Below are 25,362 nucleotides of genomic sequence, written 5' to 3'. Positions count from 1 at the left end.
ATATACTAATTTTATGACCAGCACCTGTAAAGCTTGAAAAAAACACCAAACAGTAGACAATGTGAACAAAAAGCTAAATGATGATCTGATGGTGTGTTATTTATTTCTGTTCTGGAGACCTAAGATCACTAGTGGGGGTCAGGTAACATTGTTTGACATGCTAAATGAAACCCCTAAAATAGCTCTGCCTGCTGTTTTGAAAACAACTCCATTTATTCGCTATTTGAGTAAACAAACATTCAAAAGCCAAGCACAACCTTTTGCCATTTAAAAAAAAAAAAAAAAAACTGTTTAAAATAGATCTGAAAGGATTAACTGTATCTCAATCAAAAAGGCAGCATTATCTTTGATTTTTTTTCCCTCTTTCCTGACAATATATTTGACAATGAAGGAGAAAAAGGCAACATCACAGCAACAATCCTCAACAGTTGCGTGTTGCAGAGATTTTGAAAAAGCTCCATTGTGTGCGTCAGACAAGCTTGTGTATTGGCTTTATGTAGCGTATAAAGCCTAAGGCAGGTTGGATTCTGCTAGGCACACCAGGAGGAGCTCAACAGGGTGCATCTTTATAAAACAGTGTGTGCACAAGTATATTAATGTGCGCATGTGACCAGTTTGAACTATATACTAATGATGCAAGCCATTTTTAATCAGTTTTTGTGTAGCTTACATGATGCAAAGTGCTAGAAATCAAACAGTCTATGCTGGATAGCTCTACACTGACCCCATCTGTTTTATGCACCTAGAAGCTTTGTCTGGAAAAACAAGGTTAGGGTTCACTCTGATCTTTTCAGAATCAATAATTATGTGCTACTAATGGCTTTCTGTATCATAGCATTCCTAAAGTTTCTTTTTTCCTTTTTAAAGATGTCATACTTTTCCAGATTAAATTTCAAGAACTTCACTTTTAGTGTTGAAAACAAACAACCACTCCATATATTTCAGGAAATAAAACCAAACAATTAACATAATTTCACATATTTCTATTTCATATTCTAACACAGATCTAAACACTTGTAAAGGAACCATGTCATTAAAAACAGCAACATAACAGTTTTATGTCTTTTTTTCCTTCATTGGTTCTGTCTGGGTTGCCATCAACTTTAAACAAGGGCTTTCACAATTACTTAATAAAACATGACTACAAAAAACAAGAGCTGCAATTGCTTTCAGCCTCATCTGTGTGTTTGTTTCTAGTTGAATTGATAATAGCAAATGTGTCTGTACATGTGTGCCTAAAAAGTCAATGGGACAGCAGCATATGATCTAGAATGTTGCTGCCAGCATCCTCACTATTTAACCTTTTCACTAGTAAACTAGCCCCATCCGCCAGCGGCCAAAAAAAAAAAATGTATTGATGCGAATCTCACATTTAGTCTGGTTTATCAGACTAACTTTTCACTCAAACATCATTAAATTACAGTCTGTCATGCTTTTTTATTTATTTTGGTCGAATTTGCAACAGTTGTCTACTTTGTTTTCTAATGATTTTTCGGCTAAAATGTGTTCTATAAAAAACAGAAACTTACCTTGCCTTGTCAAACTCAGGATTATACATTTTTGTATTTTGCTCTTGTCAGGTCAGTTTTATCATCACTAACTGACAAAGCATAGGACTAGAAAGACAGAAGTGCTTATATGATCTTTGTTAATCCTGTTAAAAAAAAATTCCATCTCACGTCTGCAAACATCCAAAGAAAGCCAATAAAGAGGGAGGGAAGCGACACTAGCTCAGAACTAAAGTACGAAAAGACATTCCACTAAGTTCAATACTTGAGCAAAGACTTGCCCAATCTTTTCCATTTAGGGCAGGACGGGGACATTCATCCCTCTAGGTAAACATCTCCCTATCCTCCTGCCAGTGTGTTTGCTCTCCTCTGTAAGATCAGAGGCATGTTTTTTCTCTCCGTCTTCTTACAAAAGTATTCTTTGAAAACAGCAGATTATGAGATGGCTTCTGAGCTGCCTTGCTGTCTCCTCATCTCTCCCTCTACTTCACTCACTGTTCTTCATTCCTGCTTTATTCTTTGGCTTCTCTCATCTATCATTTAATTTAATCAGAGGATGTGAAGAGGTGGAAACATTTTTCTCTTTTCTTTCCTTCACCATGATGGTGAGTGCCTATTCTACTATTGTGTACAACCGAAAAGATTCATTTACTGCCCCTTCCCCCTCTGCTGGAAGTGCTGTCCCTGTGAATGAAGGACTAACAAACAGAGAGAAATTGAAAGCCAGAACGACAGGAAAGAAGAGGAAGAATCATCTCTCAGGAAGTTCAGGGTCGGCTTTTCTGTAATAAACTGATAAAATCCTAAAGCGCATTTAATAAAGCTCTCGTGCCATGGACAACTTGCACTTAAAAGTCCACCTAAGAGTTCATGGCTTCAAAGTTATTAGACTTGTATGTTTCAAGGGGTTATTAGAGAAGTTTGGCAAATTTTTGAAAAGACCCGCCCTCTCCACTTTAAAACAAAATGCACATGCACAACCCTGTACCAACTCCAGAGGGGGAACGCCTATTTAACGCGTGCAAGAGCATGCAAAAGCCCATTTCTCCTCAACGTCTGCCCTAAATCCCTCAATCACTATATAAAGCAGGGACTTTATGGTAAACTCATTTAACAATGATCACTACTTTTTACTCCCCTTTGGTCACGTAACTCTTCCTCTACAGCAAATACCATACAGCCTCTTCTGAGGCCTTTCTTTTCTTCACATACACTTTGTAGACACTTTTTCTCCTACAACCCTCGGCCATTTTCAGAGAACCACGGTGAGAAAGGTGAGCTTCAACGACTGTCTGAAACCATAGCTAACAACACATATACGCTTAAAAGTGCGCATGCGCAGAAAAAGATACTGAAAAGATACTAAAAGAACTGGGGACAGGCATGTAGGATGGTAGGATGTAAACACATCATCATGACTGACAATTAGACGGACCACTTATTGAGATGATCCACCCAAAAAAGAACATCCTCCACTATACCTTTAGTATCTGCATATGGTTTAAAAACAAGCAGAAACTATTCCTAAGGACATACTTTATTGCTTTGCTGTTATTTTTAAAAACATTTAAATAAACATTACCGTATTTTCACGACCATAAGGCGCACCGGACTAAAAGGCGCACTCTCAGTTATGTGTCCCATTTCTGTATTTAACACACACATAAGGCGCACCGGACTATAGGGCGCGTTTTTTATATACAGGTACATGTCCTCTACTACCTTTAAATACCTCTACTGCGTATTTAAAAATACAGCGGGGGCAAAACTGAGTATGACTGTGCTTTATTCATGTATTTATTACAAAGTATTAATCAAACCTGGCAGCTGGCCGTGAGTCAGACACATCCCAGATGACACAGCGCTGTGATCACTCCTAAATTAACTTAAAATCCTGAAACCTGCTGACGGAATATGTTCGCTTTTATTACCGGTATCCTGGTGCCTGCAGCTAAAATTATTTAGATGAAAAACACCTGCCAGCAGCCGCGGTGAACGAAAGGATTTCTCCTGTCGGCGCACCGCTGGTATGTGGGGGTCTGAGCGCCTCCGACAGAAATAGATAATCTGGATGAACTGACTGCAATTATTAAGTTTTCAGGTGGCCTTTCTCACTTAAAAACATATTAAAACTACTTTATTCCCACTGATCACAGCAAATATAGCTGCAAGATTTAGATTATTTAGATGAAAAAACACTTGCCAGCCACCGCGGTGAAGAGGAGGAGGAGACGCGCCCGCGGCTGTTGAATTAAGTTTTCAGGTAGAAAAATAGAGCGGAAGCAAACCTGAGTATGATTGTGCTTTATTCATGTATTTATTACAAAGTATTAATCAAACCCATCAAAGTCATCATCCTCTGTTATCCTCAGCATTCCTCTGAATAAAACAGCTGCGCTAAATCAGACATGCCAGTTTCCCCTTCTGCGCTGTCAGTCACTTTCCGTGCAGCGCAGCTCCTCAGAAATGATGCCGGCTTTTGCGAAAGCTTGAACAACAGAGCCAGCAGACACAGTCCATCTACAATCCATCCGCAAACGGTGGCGTAACTTGCACGGCGCTGCCTTCCATTTATCCTGAAACTGTGGTCTCAGTCTGTCATCCATCGCTCCCACGCCGCTCGCAGCCTTACTTTGAACGGGCGCGTCACACCGATGTCGAGCGGTGGAAGTTCCTTTGTCAGACCCCCGGGATAACGGCGAGCACAGCGTTCATTTGATTAATCTTTTTTTCACATCGGCTGTGAAATGGGCACGCAGCGATGGTGATGCGTGGAAAAAAGCACCTGGTCTCCTCACATACACCTGCCTTTCATCATCTCCTCATTCATCCAGCCTTTTCATTTGCGTTAATATCATCAGAGCGCTGTGTCTCGCTGTCAGCTCCCAGATCAGCTTCTCTGATTGGTTGATGCGGCGCGTCCAGCAGCAAAACTTCAATTTTTCCATTTGAGCAGCAGCAGCGCGTTGGCGGTGCGTCAGATGCTTAAACGCTCCCGACGTGCTGCACCAAAATGCGCTGCAGGACCTTTTACTGCACCTATATGCGCGTCAACCATTGACTTTGCATGTAAACTCGCTGCTTCTGCTGCACCTGCTGGGTCCGGTTCACACCGATGTCGAGCGGTTGAACAGCGAGCACAGCGTTAATTTGTTTCCCCATGTTTTTCACATCAGCTGTGAGATGGGCACGCATGGAGTTACATATTAACAGCGATGGTGAGGGGTGGAAAAAAAACACCTGGTCTCCTTACATTCAGCCACTCTTTCATCATCTCCTCAATGAGGTGGTCTCAAAAGTCGCAGTTACAACACACATAGGGCGCACCGCACCATAGGGCGCACCGCACATTTTGAGGAAAAAAAAAGACGTTTAAGTGCGCCTTATAGTCGTGAAAATACGGTAATACATAAAACCGGCTACTCTTCATTATAAAGTAAAGACCTGCTTTACTTTATAGGGGCATTGATCTTATTGTAAGACATGTCATAGAAAACACTGAATTTTTGTTGTGATAAATCCGCCTTATTTCTGTCCCTCTTCCATCCTTTTATAACAGCATACCCTGCATCTGAAAAAAAAAATGTTTTTTCAATTCAACCACCCTCCCCCATACATTACTATGTTGGCTGGTATGTAATCATATCCCTCTCCACCTCAGAGATGATAGAGCTTTCACTTTGCTCCTTTTCTGACACACACATCATACCGTAGACCTCGGACCATCTTTCAGCCTACCCAATCACCCACTTATACACCACTTCTTTTCTCACACTAACACATTGCTCTCCTGCAGACAAGATAGCGTTGCGACGACAGCCTTTTACAGCCACTTGTCTGCTTATTAGTGCTTCATCATTTGTTTTCTAGTTGATTTCAGTAAGAAACTTAACATTTTTAAAGAAGGTATGGATATGGGCTCTACATATGCCCAATTTCCTTCAGCAGAGCACTCAATAGTGAATATTCTATAAGAAAGTTGCAGTAATGTCAGCTTGAACAGGACATGTCAATAAAAAGATCTAATCTTTTGTTCACCACGGAACATTTGAACAAACTGCGGAATACACAGGCGGCAAATTTTGCCCAAAATGATAAAACTAATATTTCTGAAAATGAGTTTGCTTCTGTTCATAATAAAGAAGATAGAAAATAACAGTTTAATTCATCAGCAGCATTTTTTACATTCAAAGGTCCTCAAAGTTTTAGTCTTTTTATTTTGCTTTGCAGCCACATTACCAGGGTATTTAAAAGTCAATAAATTGCTTATATGAATAAAGCTTAGAGTTATTGAAAAATATAGAGCCAATTACATTTAAGATTCTACAAGTAAATGTGGTTTGAACTTTTGAAAACCTTTTATAAGACATCTGTAATTAAAATTCGAGACCTACATAAAAGGAAAAAAGATTTACTAAAAACGTAACATTAAATGATTAACTTTTTTTTGTTTGGTGAACCTTAAGTACTGATTTTAAAATATAGACTTTATAATAGTATCTGATGTTACCTATTAGCAAATAGGTGAGAAAACCATCTTAATAATCCAGGTTCTAAGTGACACTGAAAACATCAAATAAGCAGCCTAGGTTAAGATGTGAAACATGAGCAACATTAAATATTCCAAACTGTTTTCTAATCAGATTTCAGTTTCTGTTTATTATGTCATTAAATAGCCCTACAATAGGCAGGGTGTACCTCACCTTTCGCTGGAGATATTTAATTCAACATGAATGAAAATTTACTTTCGTATTTCCAAAGAACTATATTGTCTCAAGTATTTTAAATATAAGCACTTACTAAGCTTATAAATGCATACATTAACACAAAAACCAAAACATTAAGCTTCCAGTTGTTATAACAGTAAAAAAGAATCTTAATGCTTCTAGCGCTAAGGTAAACATTGAACATTACTGTGAAGGACACTAACTGGATGCAAAAAAAAGTGATTAGCCAATTTAGTAAGGCCCATCAGGTTATTTACACTGGCCTCCGGAGTCTAAAAAGTCAAGATGTCAAGAGAACACGTGTTAAACAACAGAGAGAGCAGAGAACATCACGCTCTCACTAATCACAGATGTGCACCTTTGGGATCCCATTCATCACGTTCTCTAGGGTGGATCTAAACAAGTGAATATTCAGCAAATGTTTTGCAAAAATGCTGTTTCTCATCTTACATCAAAGGAATCTATTCTTCACACTCATATTTCACTGTGATATTACTGCACAGAGTTACACTTTTATCAACTTTATCCTCCTCAGTTTGTTGTGGAAAGCTCTTAAAAGCAAAAGGATTAGAATGACTAAAAAAAATCAGCATGGACAAGAAAAGGCTGAGAAAACATAATTAGCAGTAGATCCTGACAATCTAATGGATTTAGGGCAACATTTAAGGCACCAATAGAACAGATCAATTAGTAAACAAGCTGTTTAAAGGGAAATACAGCTTAAAACAATAAGCATCAAAACAATGTGTCCAATAAGAGGTGGTGTCCTCTTGTCTTGGGAATCAAAATTAAAGATGCTTTACTTCTCTAAAAATAGAATATCATAGAATAGTGAAATAAGCAGCCCATTGGTAGCTTCACCTCGGCTGCATTGGATGCTCACCACTTCATCACTTACAGTGCAAAGCACTAGCACAGGGAGAATCAAAAACCAAACTATCCTGAGAAGCAGCAATATAGTTTAATAAACAGTGTTTTTGGCCAATGGAAGACATCTTCTGTTGCATCAGAGTATGAAATGGAAGAAGGGGGAAGTATGTAACACTGTGGTTAGACATGCACTAAAAATAAAAAAGAACAATGATGCAAGAATATTTTTGGAAACATTACTTAAATTTTAAGATTTGTTGAGACGGGTCTACCGTTTATTTAGACAATAAGTGAGTAGAAGAGAGCAAGAGAAGCTAAATGAAGCAGATTTGCTATATTCATAAGTTTGTAAACCCTAGATCAGCTGTAATGACATTGCAATTATGTAGATATAATATAGAGTGACTGTTCTTCGAAAGTATGTAGGAAAATCTCAGATTATAGCTCTGAAATACTAACATTTATATTTTGCACCCCAAACCCAAACACATATAGGGAAGGGGGTACAATTTTTTTTATCAGTGCATCTTTAATCAGCATTACTTGTTTTCTTAAAAAAAATAATAAAAGCTTTGGTTGAAAATTACAATAACTAAGAAAACAAAACGAAAGCTTAGTATTTGTGTTTATTTCCTGATATTAGTAAAAACAAATCCTGTGTTTGGCCAGGAATATTATGTTTACCAGGATGTTTGACAATACAGTGAGCAGCATGGAAATAATACTGCTGTTTCACACATCATTAGGCCACTTATTGCACAACCAATAGGACCAGCTAATGCAGGTCATAATAATCATTGCTTAGAAATCAATCAAAGGGACCACAGATAGAAAAATACATCTAGCTTGCTATAACACTTACATTGGAAGGAATAGAGGCAAGAAGAAATATATGTTTAGTTAAGAGCTAAGATAAAGAAAAAAAAAAATCACTTTTGTTATTAGATGCTATTTATGAGCTCATTTTAAAAACTTTAAGGTACTTTCATTATGTGTTTTTTTTTTGTCTAAACCAAAAACATAATCAACCAATCATTACAAATCCATTCCTTTAACAATTAAAATGATACATTTTCTTTGAGTTCATTAAACATTGAAGAGAAAAAAAGAGCAAAATGGATCTAGAGCACAGCTATGATTGTGATGTGTTTTTATCGCATGAATCTATGAGAGAGAGAGAGACTATGGGAACAACACCAGCAGCAGGAATCCTGTAGAAAGAGTAGCAGAGTGAGAGTACATGCTGGATCGGCTGGTTACATTATGGTCCAACCAGCTGTCGTCATTACTGCTGAACTTTTTAAAGCGCTCGGCTTGATATGCAACCTTCCCTTTTTGGTTTCCTTATTTTAATTTCATACTCTGCTATCCATTCCTTTCCTCATCATCAATGCCCCTCTCCCTCTCATGTCTGTACCTTTCTTCCCCCTTCCCCTCTGTCTGGAAGTAAAGGCTGATGGAGTGTGAAATTAGAAAGTGTATCATATTCTGCTCAGTGGCTCCATGTCCTAAGCTATAAGCTACAGCTAGTCAGAGTGAAAAATAACATGCAGTGAAACAGATACATTAACATGGTTTTGTGTGTGAGGTGAAAGGCAGATAGAGAACAGTTTAGCCAGCAACAGCTTATCTAAAATTACTTATCTCACGGATGATACACTGCTTCTTTTCCACAAGCTACAGAGGTGAGGACAGATTTAAAAAAGGACACATGTATTCACACCTTATTTGTTTACTAAAGAGCAAAGAAACTCAATTGCACGCCCTATTTCTGATTCTGGCAGTCTGTTGAGGAAAAAAAGCGCATTGAGATACAGAATATGGAACATGACACTAAATGAAGCTATCTGTATGGAATATTTTGTGCATTTATAAAATAAAATGGTTTAGATTATTGACAAATCCATTCAGCCTTAAATGACCAACAGAGACCCTGCAGCGAGAAGTGAATGAAGGCCTCAGAGATTTTATAATTTACCCGGATGCCTATCTTTAATATATATATTTTAAAAAAGCTGACCATGTGCAACAACATCTGATGGGAATTCATTCCTGACCTTTATCATCTTGTGCATTTGTTTCTAAACAATACAAGATATTCTGCTCACAGACGCACAACAGTAAAAAAAAAAAAAACATTTAGTAATGTTAGCACATTTTGCAATGATATAATTCATAACAATAAATACTTAGTATTTCAAGTTTGGATGAGTAGTCTATAAAACTACAGTAAAGAGAAATAAGGTTTAGTTAGCATATATATATATATATATATATATATATATATATATATATATATATATATATATATATATATATATAAACTTAGGCGCTAAAAGAGCTTATATTTTGTTTAATAACTAACTGACCAGCTTTATCTCTTTACTATGTAAAATGTTTAATGCTGCATGCAGCTGCAGTAATATTAGAGGCAGACAGATCCTCAAAGGATCATCTTTAATTATAAACCAGAATTGCATTATATGAAGCAACTCTAGAGTCAAAGCAAAGCAAGGAAACCCAAGTTGAACAGTAATAAATTTAGCAGGTGAATAAAGATACAACTAAACACAATACTTAAAGACTCAACAATGCATAACTATGCATATATTCTCACATTCAATTGTCTCATTTTTAGTTAATTCAAACGCTAAAAAAAAAAAATGTTTATTTATTCTTTTTGTATTTACATATTTAATGTTAATTTATTTTTTAGGGAAAAAACAATAAGTCTAGCCAGTTTGTCAGCCTGACATCATTATCACTGAGAAGAAAAACTTTTATTTATATTTCATAACTGTGTTTAAAAGATATTCTAATGTGGGAAATGACTTCAAATGTACTAGATTGGCTAACAGAAGGAGAAAAGTTTTTCCATTTTAAGTAACTGCTGTTTTTTCTTTTAGTGTTGTGCTTCACAGTTTATGAGCTTTTGCAAAAGATTAAAACTTGGTGGTATAACAGTAAATGTATTGCAATGACTCTGGTTAATCTTTCCTTGGATGTACCTATATATCCTGATAACGCTTCTTAATTTACTAGCTCCCAAAGATGCTATCTATTTAATGCGACATGCAGCAATAATTATACCAAAAACCTAAGCACAGAAAGTGTGTTGTTCAATGTTGCTCAAGAGAACTTTGAATTAAAGGAGGGCAGAAGTTCATCTACTGATCCTTCAGACTGAATGACAAACCCCCCAAAGGCTGAGCATGGCAGACTAGTTTATAAATAGAGATGCTTTTGTTTTTAAGTGTGCTCTTTTTGGATATTAGTCTTTTTTGCTAAACAAGTATTTGGAAGACAGGCTTCTTCTTGAATGTGTGGAGATGTCATCCTTGTGTTTACCTGCATCAAACCAGATACTTCTCCTTTCCGAAGAGGTGCAGCAATGGAGGGAGTGAATGGTTTGCTGTCTTCCACTGGCCTCCCCTTCATAAAGTGTTTTCCTGCCTCGTAGATGTCTACTTCTATCATCTTCCCTTTGAATTCAGCCTTTTTAGGCACCAGCACCTGCAAATAAGAGGCCGATGCAATTAAAAAGTGAAATACAAGCACCAAAAATTTTTTACACATAAGAAAAGAAAAAGTAATTTTGATAAATATACTGTAATGTGTCATTTAGTATCAGATTTTGGATCAATGCAGCATTTTGCTGTAATTTCCCTTAACAGCAGTCCTGCATAAACATCATTTTCACAGAGCGATGGAGGCTCTGCATGTTCCTTCATATCTGTCAATTACATTTTCAATTAACTGCTGCTCAAAGCTGTTTTCTTCACATTATTATTTAGTTTGTCGCTGGCTTCCTAAGAAGAAACTGTTTTCTGTTCCATTTATTTAAGTCCTCAAGGTCAAAAAGTACGGCAACAGCTGCGCGATAAACCAGAGGGATTTGAGTTTGTCCTATTATTTCACCATGGTAACTATAAACCTTGGCTGATCACAGCAGGAGGGAAGGGAAAACAAAGAATTATAATTATGCCTGCCTGTGAATAGAAATGTGTTCTTAATGACTTATCCCTGTGAATAAAAATTGTATGAAAATCCTTTCCTGTTCAAAACACTTTTTAAACTTTAGATCTGACAAGTTTGAAATGATGTATAATGGATGATTATAGGACTGATTTAGTGTTTTGTTTTCAGAGTAAATCTTTCTTTGTGAGCACTAATTGGATGGTTTGTGTTGTGTGATTACTGAAAAGATTTAAAAGTGCAGCTGTGAAAACTTGAGTGAAATATAGTCACAACTTCATTTTAAGCTCTTTATTTCTTGTAATTGTAACTAAACTTAAACCTAAAAGGAAATAAAATGACTCTTTGTTATTAGGACTCACTTCATGGCTCAATAAGAACACAAGTTATACTACAGTTCCTTAAATTGAGGCAAATTCTATTTAATTTCATTCAAAAATACGTAATAAAACCCAAAAGAGAAATTCAGGGATCAATACACACTATATCAAACATTTCATTTACATGTTAGTGCTACTAAAGGCTAAAAGAGATAATAATTCATAGATTTGATTGCTGGTCTTTTTTCTATGAGGCCAGAATTTGCTGCTTTGAACCAACTCAGAGTTTAGTGCAGCACATCAGCAGGGTGGCAACCTGCTGACTCAGATCATCTGGTGGCCTGTCTAACCATTACACAATTCTCCTGGGCTAAGTCACTGACTGGGAAGATAATAGCATATGAACTGGTGGGGAGATGGTCACTGCTGCGCTGGCAGGACTGTGCCTGCCTCCCTGTTAATCTGTCGCTCTTTATCCGCCTGGTGGAATATGATAGGTGAGGGAGCTCAGGCCAAATGGACACACAGCCGGCTGCAGACCTGTCCAATCAAAACACCTGCTGCTCAACACTCTGACCTCTGTAAGAGAGTGTGCATGTGCATGCAAGTTGCCAGCCAGCAGCCTGTGAGCAGAGCGGGAGAACAGCAGGGTTGTAGGGCTGGACAGCTGTGAGTATGTGTATAGCTGTGCGTGCAGGTGGGCGCGGGTCATTCCTGGACCATAACATGGTGATTAGATGATGAAAGACCATGTCCAATTTCATTAGGACCCCAACTCCTGCTTCCTCATTGAACTGCAAACACACGGACCAACTGAGAGGGGTTAAATGACCTACCTAATTTAATTGCCACACAGATATAATATGATTGTGTAAGTAAAACCAGGCTACTAAATCATACTCACACATTGGTCTACCTTCATACACTGTTCCCTCTAATGGAAGTTCACCTGTAAACCTCTCTCTGCCCTTTTTTTACTCTGACCCCTTAACCCTCCCCTCTCAACCACATGTTATACTAATTTCTTTCCAACAGCAATGTTTTTATGTCCTTGTAACCAGTTTCGTTTGGAACATGGTTACACAATTGTGATAATAAAATGTAACTTCTACTGATCTGAGTTCAGCAGTTTGATGCCATAACTATTTTTGATCATGAAAATCTGCACTTCCTGTGAAACTGATGTGTGAAAGAGGTGAGCTACAGTAATCAGCTCAGTAAGGTAAAGTCAAGCCTGGGAAGAAAAAATTAGTAAAAACACTAGAAAACGTAAATGTTAGGATAAATTTGTTAAACACTAACTTGATAATAATCATAAATATAAAGATCCTAAAGAATAAGATGAAGTCTAGAAGAAATCTGAGATGATGTGTTTAAGATACATCGCTGAAAGATATAACCTTAAATAATTTTCTGCACTGAGGTTTTCCCACAACCATGGACACTTAAGTTGGTTACATTTTATTTGCACAACTAAAAGTATAGAATATAGTATAAACGTATAAACAACTGTTAAAATTATTTGTCAAAATGCAAAGTACTAACATCACCTTGTTTGTAACAAATTAGGCCTAAGACTGCCCCAGCCAATATTCAACCCAACTGACCAACAAACAACCAAACCCTCAAAAACAAAACACAAAGATAAAACATTAAAATACATTTTTCCAGGATTTATTTTGAAACCTTTACCTTGAACCAAAACAATTACACTCTAAAAGGAGAACACTTTAAATGCAAGTGAAAAACTAGATTCCTCAGTCAGTCAGCATTTTGTCAACATACGTAAATGCATGCAAAGGTGTGTATTTGTGCGTTTAAATAGTTTTCTTTATGAGCATCTAGATTTGTGCACTCCAAGTCACGCCACAGACTGCAAAAAGGCTAAAATGGAAGGTGGTAAGGCTGTATCTATCATTCAGGAACAACTGAAACATGAGTGCTTGCACATCGTTCTTGCGTGTGTCCGTTTGCATGTATGAATTTGGAGGAAGAGAGCAGCTCTATCAGATTGTTAAAGGTTTCAATCTTACCTGCTCTATTTAATATTCAAAGCTTTTGAAACATTATAAAAGAAGGATAGTGGAAAGCAAAACAAATGTATTAATAGTAATTTGTATTTTTTAATTAAAAAAAATGCAAGGGTGAGTATGGATGATGAAGGATTCTGGAGTCCACAAGGAAAGTTTATCAACAACTGTTTAAATTTGTAGCAGTAGTTTCCCACTAACTGCAGACTGCAGGAGCTGATAGTTATTTTAAAAGTTTAAATTAGGAAACTAGCATGCTCTTAAAACCTAGATTAAAGTGAGAAAACGTTATTCAAAACTAGAACCATCTGATTACAACGTTTTACAACTTTGAATGGTTCAAAGGGAGAGGAACTTATATGGCTTCAAATTATTATTTGAAAGCTCCTTTATGGAAATGGTTATTTTTCTAAATATCTTGAGCAGACACACACACACATACACAAAAGTAACAGCCAGCATGTCCTCTAAGATCTTGATGTTGTATATTTAAACAGCAGAAATAGCAAATATTCAAAAAAACTAAAGTAGTTAAATGCTTAAAAAAACTTTTAGGAAGTTTAAAGAGCCAGAGGATCACTATAGTGTGACAGATTTATTGCATTTACAAAACTATGAGGCATATTCTTCAAGGGACTTCAACAGATTCAGTGACATGCTGGTTATGTTATTATATTTTTTCTTTTGCAAAGCTGTTACTTTCTTAAGTAAAAGTGTAATTTAAGAGCACAAGAGGGCTTTGAGAATAAAACACCAAACATCTCATTTCAGCCATAGCATATGCCTGGAAACACACACTGATGACACCAGCCTGTGCACTCCAACAACACGCATGAACCAAGTAACACTTGTAACTTAGCTTTATAGCCTGCAGAAGGAGGTGCAAAGCAGGAGGAGGAAAGGGGAGGGGAGGGAACTAGAAGGGAGGAAAAATTATTACCGTCCCATGCCCTCACTGCTAATAAAAAACATAACTTCAAACATGTTTCTGATGATGGTTAAAGCAGGAGGAAATTGATTTATTTGAAGATGTTTTAAAGTGAATTTTTCACAGGTTGACTGCAGGTCTTTGAAGCCATGCAACTGCTGTGCGTGTGTGTGTCATGTATGCATAAAATGTGTATGTCTTTAGGGCTGACCTTAATGTTAGTACAGTAAAAAAGAGGGAAAAAAGTATTGCTGTTATCAGCTGCCAAATTCTCTCATGACCACCGTAGGGTGTGTTGGTGTGTGTTTGTGAGTATGTCAGATATTAGAGCTAACCTACTTTAGTGAATATAAGCTATGCCTCAGACACCTGCTGTGAGTGATGCATGTGACAGCCAAAGCAAACCCAAAGATGTCATTTACTAAGTGTGAAAATGAGAAAGAGTTGATTTAGTTCCACAACCAAGAGACAAAAAAAATCTATAATTCAGACTTGTTTAAAGATATTTTACTGTATGCTTTCAGCATAGATCCCTATGTGGAGCAGAGTAGCTTTGTATTATGCATCTAATGTCAGTGACTTCTCTTTTCTTTTTTTAACATGTCCCGCCCAGCAGTGTTGCACTCGTTTTTTATGGCCTCATGGAGAAAATAAAGCAGTGTTTCTATGCTGTTTGCAAATAAAAGAAGAAAAAACTGATCAAGTTTAAAGTAACTAATCAATACCCTAACCCTACTGTACTTCTGTTTGAAGAAAACTTTGCATCTACCAAGCATTTTACTTTCTAAGAAATTGAAAACAAAAATGTATCTTAAGAAAGTATCTTAATTAAATTGTTTTGTGAGAGTCATGCTCATGTTACGATGTATTAATGAATCCGTAGCAGATGTGAAGTACAACACAGTTTAATTTTATTGTGACCAAAGAAATTGGAGCTCTGAGGTTTATGTCTAACAGAAACTTAATGCATAAAGGAAAACAGGAGACCTCAACAAATTGAACTCCTTAAACAGACCGAGTTTGGTCACAAAAATCTTTACTGCCATCGGAATCCAGTCAGACTCCAACGGCAGATGCAGATGTCAAAGTTCAAATTACACAGGCTTTGACTTGTGAGCAGTCAGAAAACTAGGAGATATTAAGCCCCTTTCAAACCTTGACGATTTGGGCGTATACAATGAGTAATTATAACAAGTTCAGTACTTAAGTCCAACGACAGCCTTACTAATGCATAATGTGTGGCAACGTAATGCCAATGAAATGATGCAAAAGCAACCGTCCTGAGGGGAGCAGCAATGCGCCCGGCCTACATAAAAAGATGTCTTTGGTCAAGGTATTAACCCTGCTGCTGTTTACCGCCTGCAAAAAAGAAAAAAAAGAATAAAGAAAAAGAAAAAAGAAGGTTTGCAGTCGCGGCAGATTCAGCGTCATGTCTAATAAGAAGTTTGTTAGTCGTGCCCATAGGCGTGAACGTAGGGAGGATCCATAACACTCACCTTCACACTACCTCTATGATGGGGATGAAGTTTGGAGGGGAATTGACAGTTTCCTCCTGTGAACCCGCTATTATACAAAAAAAGCTGCAAATACGCCATTAAACAGTAGCTGTAAGTTAAGAACATGTTGAGTGGCCGTCTGGGACACGTCAAATATGTTGATATGCATTGGAGATAAGTTCTTTATAAGTTACCCATAAGTTATGCACAAGTTACTCATAGGATTTGGATAAGCTAGACACCACGACTTATGAGTCACTTACACTTAACGTATGATCAATGATCACATAAATTACCTATAACTTATGGCCCATGTATGAGCGTACGCTGGCATACGTGGGCCTCAAAGTACTTGCCATATGTCGACGTGTGCCAGCGTGTTTCAGTGTACTTCAGCATGCTCATAACATACAAAACTGACCCATAACTTATCCAACGTATACAGCTTTTTTGCCAGATTTTTCATATGTCAGGCATACGCTGGCCAAATCATCAAGGTGTGACAGGGGCTTTAGTAAGGCTTTAGAATAGTAGGCAGATCTTTCAGATTTCAGGTTCTTCTCCTGTGGAACTAGCTTCCAGAAGAGAGGCTTACTAAAGGCAGGTCTAGTTACTTTTAACCAACAGACAGAACAACTACTTTAGTGCTTCAATATTAAGCAGAGCTTCTTTCCAAGACACAGTTGCTAAAAGAGCTTTTGCTGTCTTTAGCACTGCATGCTTTCTCTTTTATATATATATATATATATATATATATATATATATATATATATATATATATATATATATAAGCACCTTTCCTTTCTGATAGTTTTTGGTCTGCTTTTTGTCCTCCCAAACAGCTGAAGGTTTTTGTCTGATAAAAGGGAGCCGCTCCTGACACTGTTGCGACATGCTGGCTCAGGATGACGGATGGCTGCAGTCAATAACTCCATGCAGTCGACTTGGCATAGCCAGATACACGCTTCTTAATTATGAGCATTTTATGATCAACTCATCGTGTTTTTGTCATTCAATAATAATGATTGTATTTGGATTGGATGTAGTTGAATCTGAATGTGAGTCTACCATCAGATTGAGTTCAAATTAACCAGAAGTGTTTTTAATTGAATATCAACCTGGATTTTAATTTAATGCATTTGACAAGTGCCTTGATAAGATCTGTTTTGAAATGATGCTTTTGTAATTCTCTCACTGATGCCTTGTGCCATTAATACTACATAGCTTGTTTATTAGGTGCAAAAAGCTTTTTGAGCCTATGATGCAAAATGAATATCCTTAATTAATAGCTTCCTTACCTGTTCGTAGAACTTGTTGTGGGAAACAAAGAACTGGGTATCAAAAGACTCCTCCGTCACCAGCACAAATTGCCTTTCTCCAACCTGCATTAAGACACACAAAACACATGAAACATATTTTATTATACAACAAAACAGTCTATAGAGTGACCCTCTGACTGTTAAAGGGTTATTTATTACACTAAAGACAACTAGAAAAGAACTAGACTTGGCTTTTTATTTGTAGCATTTTATCCATCCATATGCCAAACATGTTTGTTCCTGCTCAGGGTCATACGGAGTGGGTGCCTTTTCTCTGGTGGTCAATAAACATAATGAGGACTTCCACCTGGACATGTGGATCTGTATTATATTATTTCAATATAGCACTGAATTTCAAACAGTTAACGACTCTTTGTTCCAAATTTGTTTCAATAAAAAAATCATTTTTATCCGATGCATTAACAGGGTAATAGAACCATGTAGAGTACATATTTCTGGGTGCCTAATTAAAAAAGATCACCGTGGCAAATAGTTAAAAGTTGTGTTCCACAGGCAGTGCATAAAGCTGTGAATCGTCCTCATTTTTATTTGACAGAAGGAGACTTCTTCAGTCATGTCTCTTTTCACAAAGATCACAAATGCAATAAAGGCTTTGCTCTGGCACATTTCCTTTTTTCAAATTTTTTGCTACCGAGGTTCACCTTTTAATTACAGTTTCAAGGTTTCTAAGCCACTTCATTTTAGCACTTTGCAGAGATGACTGTAAGAACTATTCAACTCTGGTCCTTGCAAAAAAAAAAAAGAAAATGAATTACAAAAAAGTCCATAAAAAGATACAATTCAAATACGTGCAAAAATACAGGCTATTCAGAAACCAGAAAATCAAATACTACAAGGCCTCCAAATATAGCTATTTATTATTGGACATGATAAAAAGCATATTTTCTGTTACAGAATGTTTTTGACTCCAAGAAAGGTGAAACAGATGAAGAGCAAAGAGCCCCACAGAAAGCAGTGCAAACTCAAATAAGTCAATGCAGAGTTAAGTCAAAAGTAAAGAAGGCAATCTTTTCTAAATTATTCATCTAAAATCATTTTCTGATATATTTTTGTACTTTACAGCTTTAGCCATACTCCATCATTGTTCTGTAAGCTCAAACTGGAGCCTATTTCTGCTTCACATGTCTTGAACAGAGGTTTGCGCAGGTGGAGAAGCTTTTCCTTTTTCAAAAGCATTGTGAAGAAACATCTAAGTATTTGCTTTACCACCCTGCACTCTATAGAGTGGCTGCAGGCAATAAGTGGTGCATGAAAGCCAACACCGTCAATCTTCTAAATGAAGTTAAATCATTTAAAGGAAGTTAAAACACAAAACAGAATCAAAAAATGTGAGCTGACATCGTTTTAAAAAAAGGATTTGTGTGGTGCATCCATGAAAAGAAATTATTGACTATTTATTACCCTTAATTTAAAAACACATATATACAAACATAAGACATACTTACAAAAATAAAAACCCACAATAGAAACATGTAATTGTTTTTTTTTCATATCAAAAGTACCACAAAAGGAAAGTTTAGACCCAAGCCAGCAATTTAGGAAATACTGCTGTGGTGCAAAACCACCTGGGTTATAAATATCTGGAGCTCATACTTGAAAATGTTGGAAACTCGGAGTCCTGTAGGCTTAGAAGTATTTGCATTTTAAGTCTGCCTGTGATGAGCTCCGTACTCTAAAACTGTGCTGACTGATCATTTCCTTGGCAATATGTCAAAGCCTTAGAAGTCACGGTTCTGACATATAGCCCTGGGTTTTTCCATTTTTGCAGACATCCATAATCCTTCCTCTTTTCTTCTCTCTTTCCAGACTTATCCTTTTGCCTCCATGCAACTCGTTTTTCTGGGTGTTCCCTCGGTTGCTCCAACCTCTTTTATCCTCCAGGAGTTCCCTCTCATCTTCATAGAAGATTAGTACATGTTTTTAGAATCACATTTTATTTTTATTAATGATTGGAATGACAAAAATGTGCTTGTTAAGATACATTTTTTGTTATGGTACAAACTTCTTCTCCCGCAAGTCCATTACTGACGTGTATATCAGATCTGCAATATACGATTTTCCTTAATCATTCATGGTATTGCCTATTATAAATGGAAGGTTTCTTTACCTCTAGAATAGGTTTCAGCCATATTGTGGGAAAGGAAACAACACTGCAAACGAGTGGCTATAGAAGAGGCCTTTTTTGCAAAGAAAGTGCCACACACTACCGAGCATGTCGTCCTCTGTAATAAGCACCATTTAGGACACATAATGTTCCCTACAGATAACAGTCAGAAGAAATTATAGAGATGTAAAAAAATGTTGTTTTTTCTCTCTAATTAACAGTAGCTTTGTGCTTTATCCTGTCCTTGCCATTACATTCACTGTCAGGTCTTCCTTGAAAACTTGTTAAACTGCTTGTAAATCAAACTGTATTCTAAGACAATCACCTCCTTTAGTCTGTCTTGAAGTCAAGCAGGCTAACACAAATTTTGTTAACGTTTATGGTTGTAGATATCTGTATTTATTTCCCACAAGGTCTGCTTTTTTTCCCTCTTACGTTTCCAGCAAGATGTTAAATATCTTCTTTAAGTCAGTTGTGGAGAGTGTGACACCTAATGCGATCATCTACTGAACTTTGGAGCAGACTTATAGAAGCTTAACATTCTAATAAAGAACAACTTCTTTCTCTGAACTCCTCCTGAACCGACGTAGATGATTTGAAAAAAAAAAAAATCTTCAAGAACTAAAGAAAATTAGTTACAACTTGGAACCTCCTACTTAAACAACTGTTTAATAACAACAGAGTGTCTTTAGTCAGAGGCTGCTGCAGCTCTGCAGCACGGCAGACCACTACAGGAGAGCCTTCCTTTCTACAGCTATTAACACCTACAACAGCTTGAAATATTTGGTTTCGCTTCAGGATCAATTCATTATTTTCTATAGATTTTTTAACTTAATTTCCATGCAGGGCCCAAGGATATTGATCTATGAAGCTTTCCTTGATGCTGCACCTATTGTTTGGAATATCTTGGAGTGTTTGTCTCCCTTGCCGGGTGAGCTCAGGCAGTAAGAGAAGCCTTATCCATCCACCACATTTAATGTTTAAAATAAATATCCATACATAATTACATAAAAGCTTTTTTGAACAGTTTCAAAATTTAATTCTACACCTAACAACTTTTATTTTTATAGGTTTATTACTATGTGCTAAGCCTTAACGACTGTAAGTTTTTTTTTATATTTAGCTTTGAAGCTTCACACATAATTAGAAATTCATTGAAGGAAGAGGAGTTAAGCATGACTGATGTGTAGATCCTCTGGAATTAGTAATACCTAATCCTCACCACAGTGACGAGCAAGAAACTGAGCTGGGATTGAGGCATATCCATGATTATGTTGATTAAATTGCAACTCAGAAGGCAATTATAAATTAAAGTCCTCTGCACAATCAACAACACATTGTAGAATGCAGAGAATTCAACTTTAATAAATATTACAAGGAGCTACATTCAAAGACAAAAACTAATTGAATAAAATTGGCCTAAAAGTTTGTTTTTAAGGTCTGACTATAATTTGATGGATTTTTTTGGATTTAATATTTGACACACCATCATATTTCAAAGACTATTTATCATACTACAGATTTTAACAAAACAGACTCTAATGCTTGAGGCAGTTCTGCAACGAAGGGTCCTGACAGTGCAGGTCTACAACCAAGGGTCCTGACAGTGCAGGTCTGCAACGAAGGGTCTTGACAGTGTGGGTCTGCAATGAAATGTCCTGACAGTGCAGGTCTGTAGTGTAGGGTCCTGACAGTGCAGGTCTGTAGCGAAGGGTTCTGACAGTGCAGGTCTGTAACAAAAGGTCTTGACAGTGTGGGTCTGTAGCGAAGGGTCCTGACAGTGCAGGTCTGCAGTGAAGGGTCCTGGCAGTGCAGGTCTGCAGTGAAGGGTCCTGGCAGTGCAGGTCTGCAGTGAAGGGTCCTGACAGTGCAGGTCTGCAGCTAGACTTTCTTGCCTCTGTCTGAATGATGTGAACCTCTTAATGGGGGTGGAGCTCCTGTTTAATTCAGATGAACAACAGAGAGAGAGCTGAGTATAGCAGCATGCTACTATAACACTGAACAATATGATTTACAGCTAGGCCTATCACAGTAAACAATAAACCCATCTCATGATAAAAAATTACCATATGATAGTTTTAAATTAGCTTAATTACTCTATGTTTGCTTGCTTGTTTGTTGATGGGAAAAAACTAACTTTTAGAGATCTTAACGACTTTACAAACATCAGCAAAAAAAATATTATTTATACTGTCCAAATAAAATCATGGCCATCAATTTATCAGTACTGCATATATATTCTTTAAATGCATTCCTTTAATTTTAGATTAAAATTGCATTACCAATGTCCATTTTTCAATCTATTATCTGTTTATTTCTATGGCCAAGCCTGTTTGCCTTTTGATAAATGAGATCATGTCATCATTTATTTTTTTCCTTTTACTACCACCATTGCTATCCAAATAATTTATGTGCATAGAAAAATATTTATTGGTTCTGGATTGTGTTACTGTTTGTCTTTCCTTGCAGCAATGCATATTTGGTTGCCTGCATTTAGCTTTCTATTTACTCCATCTGTGGAAGAGAGCCACAGCATACCAAACGCGGCATGAAAGTCTGAGCACCAAGGCATTTATTTACTTCACCATCAAGAGAATAACATCCCATGATACACAGTAGAGGCACTGCAGATTTATGGGATCATGAATTTAATTGATAATTAATCCTCATCATAACAGGAATAATGAGAGAAATGCAGCTTTGAATTCATATCATCCTTTTACTTGTTGATTAAAAACATTTTTTTCCTAGTTTTGTGGAGAGTATTGAAACCAGACTGAGATACATTTCTAACCAGAGTGTGATTTCATATTTTTCTGGGAGAAAATAAAGATTTTATTTTTCAAAATGTTTGTCTCAATTGTGGGGCAGTCGAATTGTACCTTATTAGACTGCGAGATAAATAAATATAGGCTGGATATTTTTTAGTAGATCTTAAGCTACAGTGCTAGATAAAAACGATACTGCTACCTTCGCCAGATTCCTCCATGACATTATTTTCAACAACAACAAAAAAAATAATCAGTTACAGATTAGGTTGTTTTAAAACGGAAACCCCCTTAAAGAGGCAAAATTAAAAAAATAATAATCAACAACCTTTAGTTAGCTAAGACAAAGCTTCTTGATATCGAAATTTCCACTCCCCCCCAGGGTAACGGTTAGTTACAAATTCACAGGCTTTATTTTAAACAGTGGCCCCAGACAATATCTTTATGGACTGGTCTGTAACTGTAGCTCTGGTCACCAGGGTAGTCTAGTGTTAAACATGGCTGAAATAAAACAAAAAGCAGGGAGCCTTTAGTTTTCTGCAATGAGACAGCGGAGTTTACAGCAGGGGCTCTTAAGTGACATACGATGTTGTGGCCAACAGACGTCTAGATTGAGCCACAGACTGATGTAACAGAAAGAATCCCGTCAATTTTTCAAAATAAAACACCATTTACACTTAGATAATAAATCCGTAGGAAATAATTTAATGTGTCAATTCTTTTTGTGCGGTCCAATACCAATTGACACGTGGACCGGTACCAGCTAGGGCATTGCTGATTCAAAGTACTTAATAATCATCTAAAATACAGAAACTTCTAAGGCTTTTTCTTTTTATCAGCTGAACTGCATAATCAGACATTTTATTTGTAGATAACTCAAGATGCATTATAAAAAAAGACTTCCCCTTGTTCCAGACAAGTCCCACCCAGGTGACGGGTGGAGCAGGGTTTTTAAAGAGGGAGAGTTGTCTCGCCTGAAAGGTTAAATTAACAGAAAACACATTTTTTTTTTTTTTTACATTTAATTAAAAGGAACAATTGCTGTTATCATGCATATTAGGTGCTTTTATCTCAACTTTAAGCTAAATCATCATGCTCTGCCCAACATCATCTCTCATTGATGAGAGGAAGTTGGCATGTTTTTATCAAGCAGGTGCAGCACGGTCGAGGAAGGTGCTGCCTGGTGGGAAGTATAATGTATTTAATGTGTTAATTTTTGTGGTTATTTCCTCAGATTCCTAATTTGAGAACCCTTACTGGTAAAACTAGACGAAGATGTTAAGTGACCAAGGGTCTACCTTGCTAAAGTTTCAGAAATTGTGAAAACAACAGTGTCATTGTGATAGTTGTATCGAAGATCTAAAAAAAAAAAAGGGGGGGGGGTCTCTGAATTGTGATTATTCTTTCTGTGCACAAAATGTACTTATCCACCTTCCCTGATTATCATTCTTGTAATTACTGAGGCACTCCTACACAAACAAGCCAGAGTTTTGTTCCCTGAAAAACAATCACTGTGGGGAGTGATTTAACAGGGCTAAAGAAAGATTCTCTGATCTTTTGGAGGTTCTCTTTGAATAAGCTTCTTGAAAGATGAAAAAAAGGAAAAAATCTCCCCTGTTGGTTTGGGTGTTTTGTTTTAGCCTCAAAGTAAAATTCAAAGACACAGAAACTTTTCAGAGTTGGCCAGAAAAAAACCGGGGGATTACTGAGGGCTTTGGGTTTGAATGTTTGCAGGGGCAAATATAAAATCAAACCAGATCAAAGTTCTACAAATTAGCTACTTTGAAAGGAGCCTTACCACCAAGTAAAACACATGGAGAGTAAGACTAATGAGTAAAAAAGAAAACAAGCAAAGAATTATATAATTTACAATTAAAAAAGGCAGTGACACAAATGAAAGAAAATTTTTATCAAATTGCACAAATACTAGAAAAGTATTCAAGCTGTTAAATACTTGCATGCTGTAAAATACTTTACAATGCTCTGCAGCCATCAAACTTTTACAAACCTAGTTATCAACAGCAGCTGGAGGTGCTTTTCCGGCCAATAAACTACATCCATCTGGTTTTTACAATCCAGCTATGTAGCTTTGTTTTTGAGACTTCCCAACATTTAAAACAGGGGGTTCTAGAATGCACGAAATATACGAGTGGATGCCAAGAAAAGGTGGGGAAAAAAAACCTTGAGTAGGGGAGTTCAGGTGGCTCTGATATCCTCTGAAGAACATTAGCTTCTTTATTTTTTGGAGTGCAGGAAGTAAAGCCAAAGTCTTGCTGAGGGATTATCTTTATTCACTGATTACATTTGACAAACTTAAACTCTATTTGTCATATACGAGATTGTTTTTCCTTTATATCGTTATTATTGACTGATCACTTATTATACATGCTGCACCAAATGGAGTACATGTCAGTCTTAAAGTAATGACTATGGGTAAGTTAGGCAAAATAAACTGAGCTAGATATCTCACTAACCCTGTTTTCATTTTGATAAAAGAAAAATTTCAGTGACTGAACAATCAGGAAGCCTGTTCAATCTTAGGTACTTAAAATGTTGATTACACAGTGGAACATAAAAGAGTACAAAGCCAGGCAAACACTGTAATGATTGGCTTCAGAGTTAGAGGAAGGAACTACACTCTGAAAACAGCTTAAACACATTAGTGTTAACTAAGTAAACAGAGGGAACTCTTTCAGCTTTGGCCCGAGCAAGAGCCGACAGTTCTGTCAGATAAAACCTGGTATGTGTTTTAACGTGAAGAAAGCACTTCAACTCATTGCATTTGTGTGCCTAATGTTATTGATTTTAAAGAAAGTGCAAGAAAATATTGTTTAATTTATTTTTTAAACAGTTAAAAAATATATCTGTGCTACATAACCAAACCAAACGAAAAGAGTAATGATTTCATGTCCCAGAATCTTCTAAAATGCTGGCATACGCTGAACTTTCTATGAATTTTTTTCAATTTTGGGCGTATACATAGAGTATGCATAATGAGTTCAGGGTGTACGTCTAAAGACAGGCTAACTTATGCATGACGCATGGCAGCGTAATGCCCATGAAATGATGCACAAGCCAGTGTCCTGAAGGCTAATTTAAACTTCGAAACTAGGTTGTCTGCGTAGGTGTCGCGGTGAATGCAGAGACATCTCTGCCCCCTCCGCAAACACTCTGCTGCACCTCTCCCAAATTGTAGGTGACCGCAGACAGTGCCGCAGACAGGAGGCCTCTGATTGGTCAGATCTACATCCGCTCTACACTTTGAGTATCTCCTGTTTGGTACCGTACCGGCTTGT

The 25,362-nt window shown here is 36.9% G+C and overlaps 1 protein-coding gene across 1 annotated transcript in view; it reads right to left on the bottom strand.

The window, feature by feature from the left end:
- cdkal1 (CDK5 regulatory subunit associated protein 1-like 1) overlaps positions 1-25,362 on the bottom strand; it is a 256,495-nt gene that overhangs the window by 13,814 nt on the left and 217,319 nt on the right. The window contains exons 13-14 of the mRNA XM_015383909.1: positions 17,153-17,236; positions 10,454-10,618 (exon numbers count right to left, since the gene is read on the bottom strand). Coding sequence (XP_015239395.1) covers positions 10,454-10,618; positions 17,153-17,236 — 249 coding nt within the window. The remainder of the gene's footprint in view (positions 1-10,453; positions 10,619-17,152; positions 17,237-25,362) is intronic.

This window comes from Cyprinodon variegatus, unplaced genomic scaffold (assembly GCF_000732505.1).
Source record: "Cyprinodon variegatus isolate N-32 unplaced genomic scaffold, C_variegatus-1.0 Scaffold297, whole genome shotgun sequence".
Taxonomy (NCBI): domain Eukaryota; kingdom Metazoa; phylum Chordata; class Actinopteri; order Cyprinodontiformes; family Cyprinodontidae; genus Cyprinodon; species Cyprinodon variegatus.
Note: the sequence above shows the minus strand (reverse complement) of the source record. Positions and strands in the feature narration are given on the sequence as shown.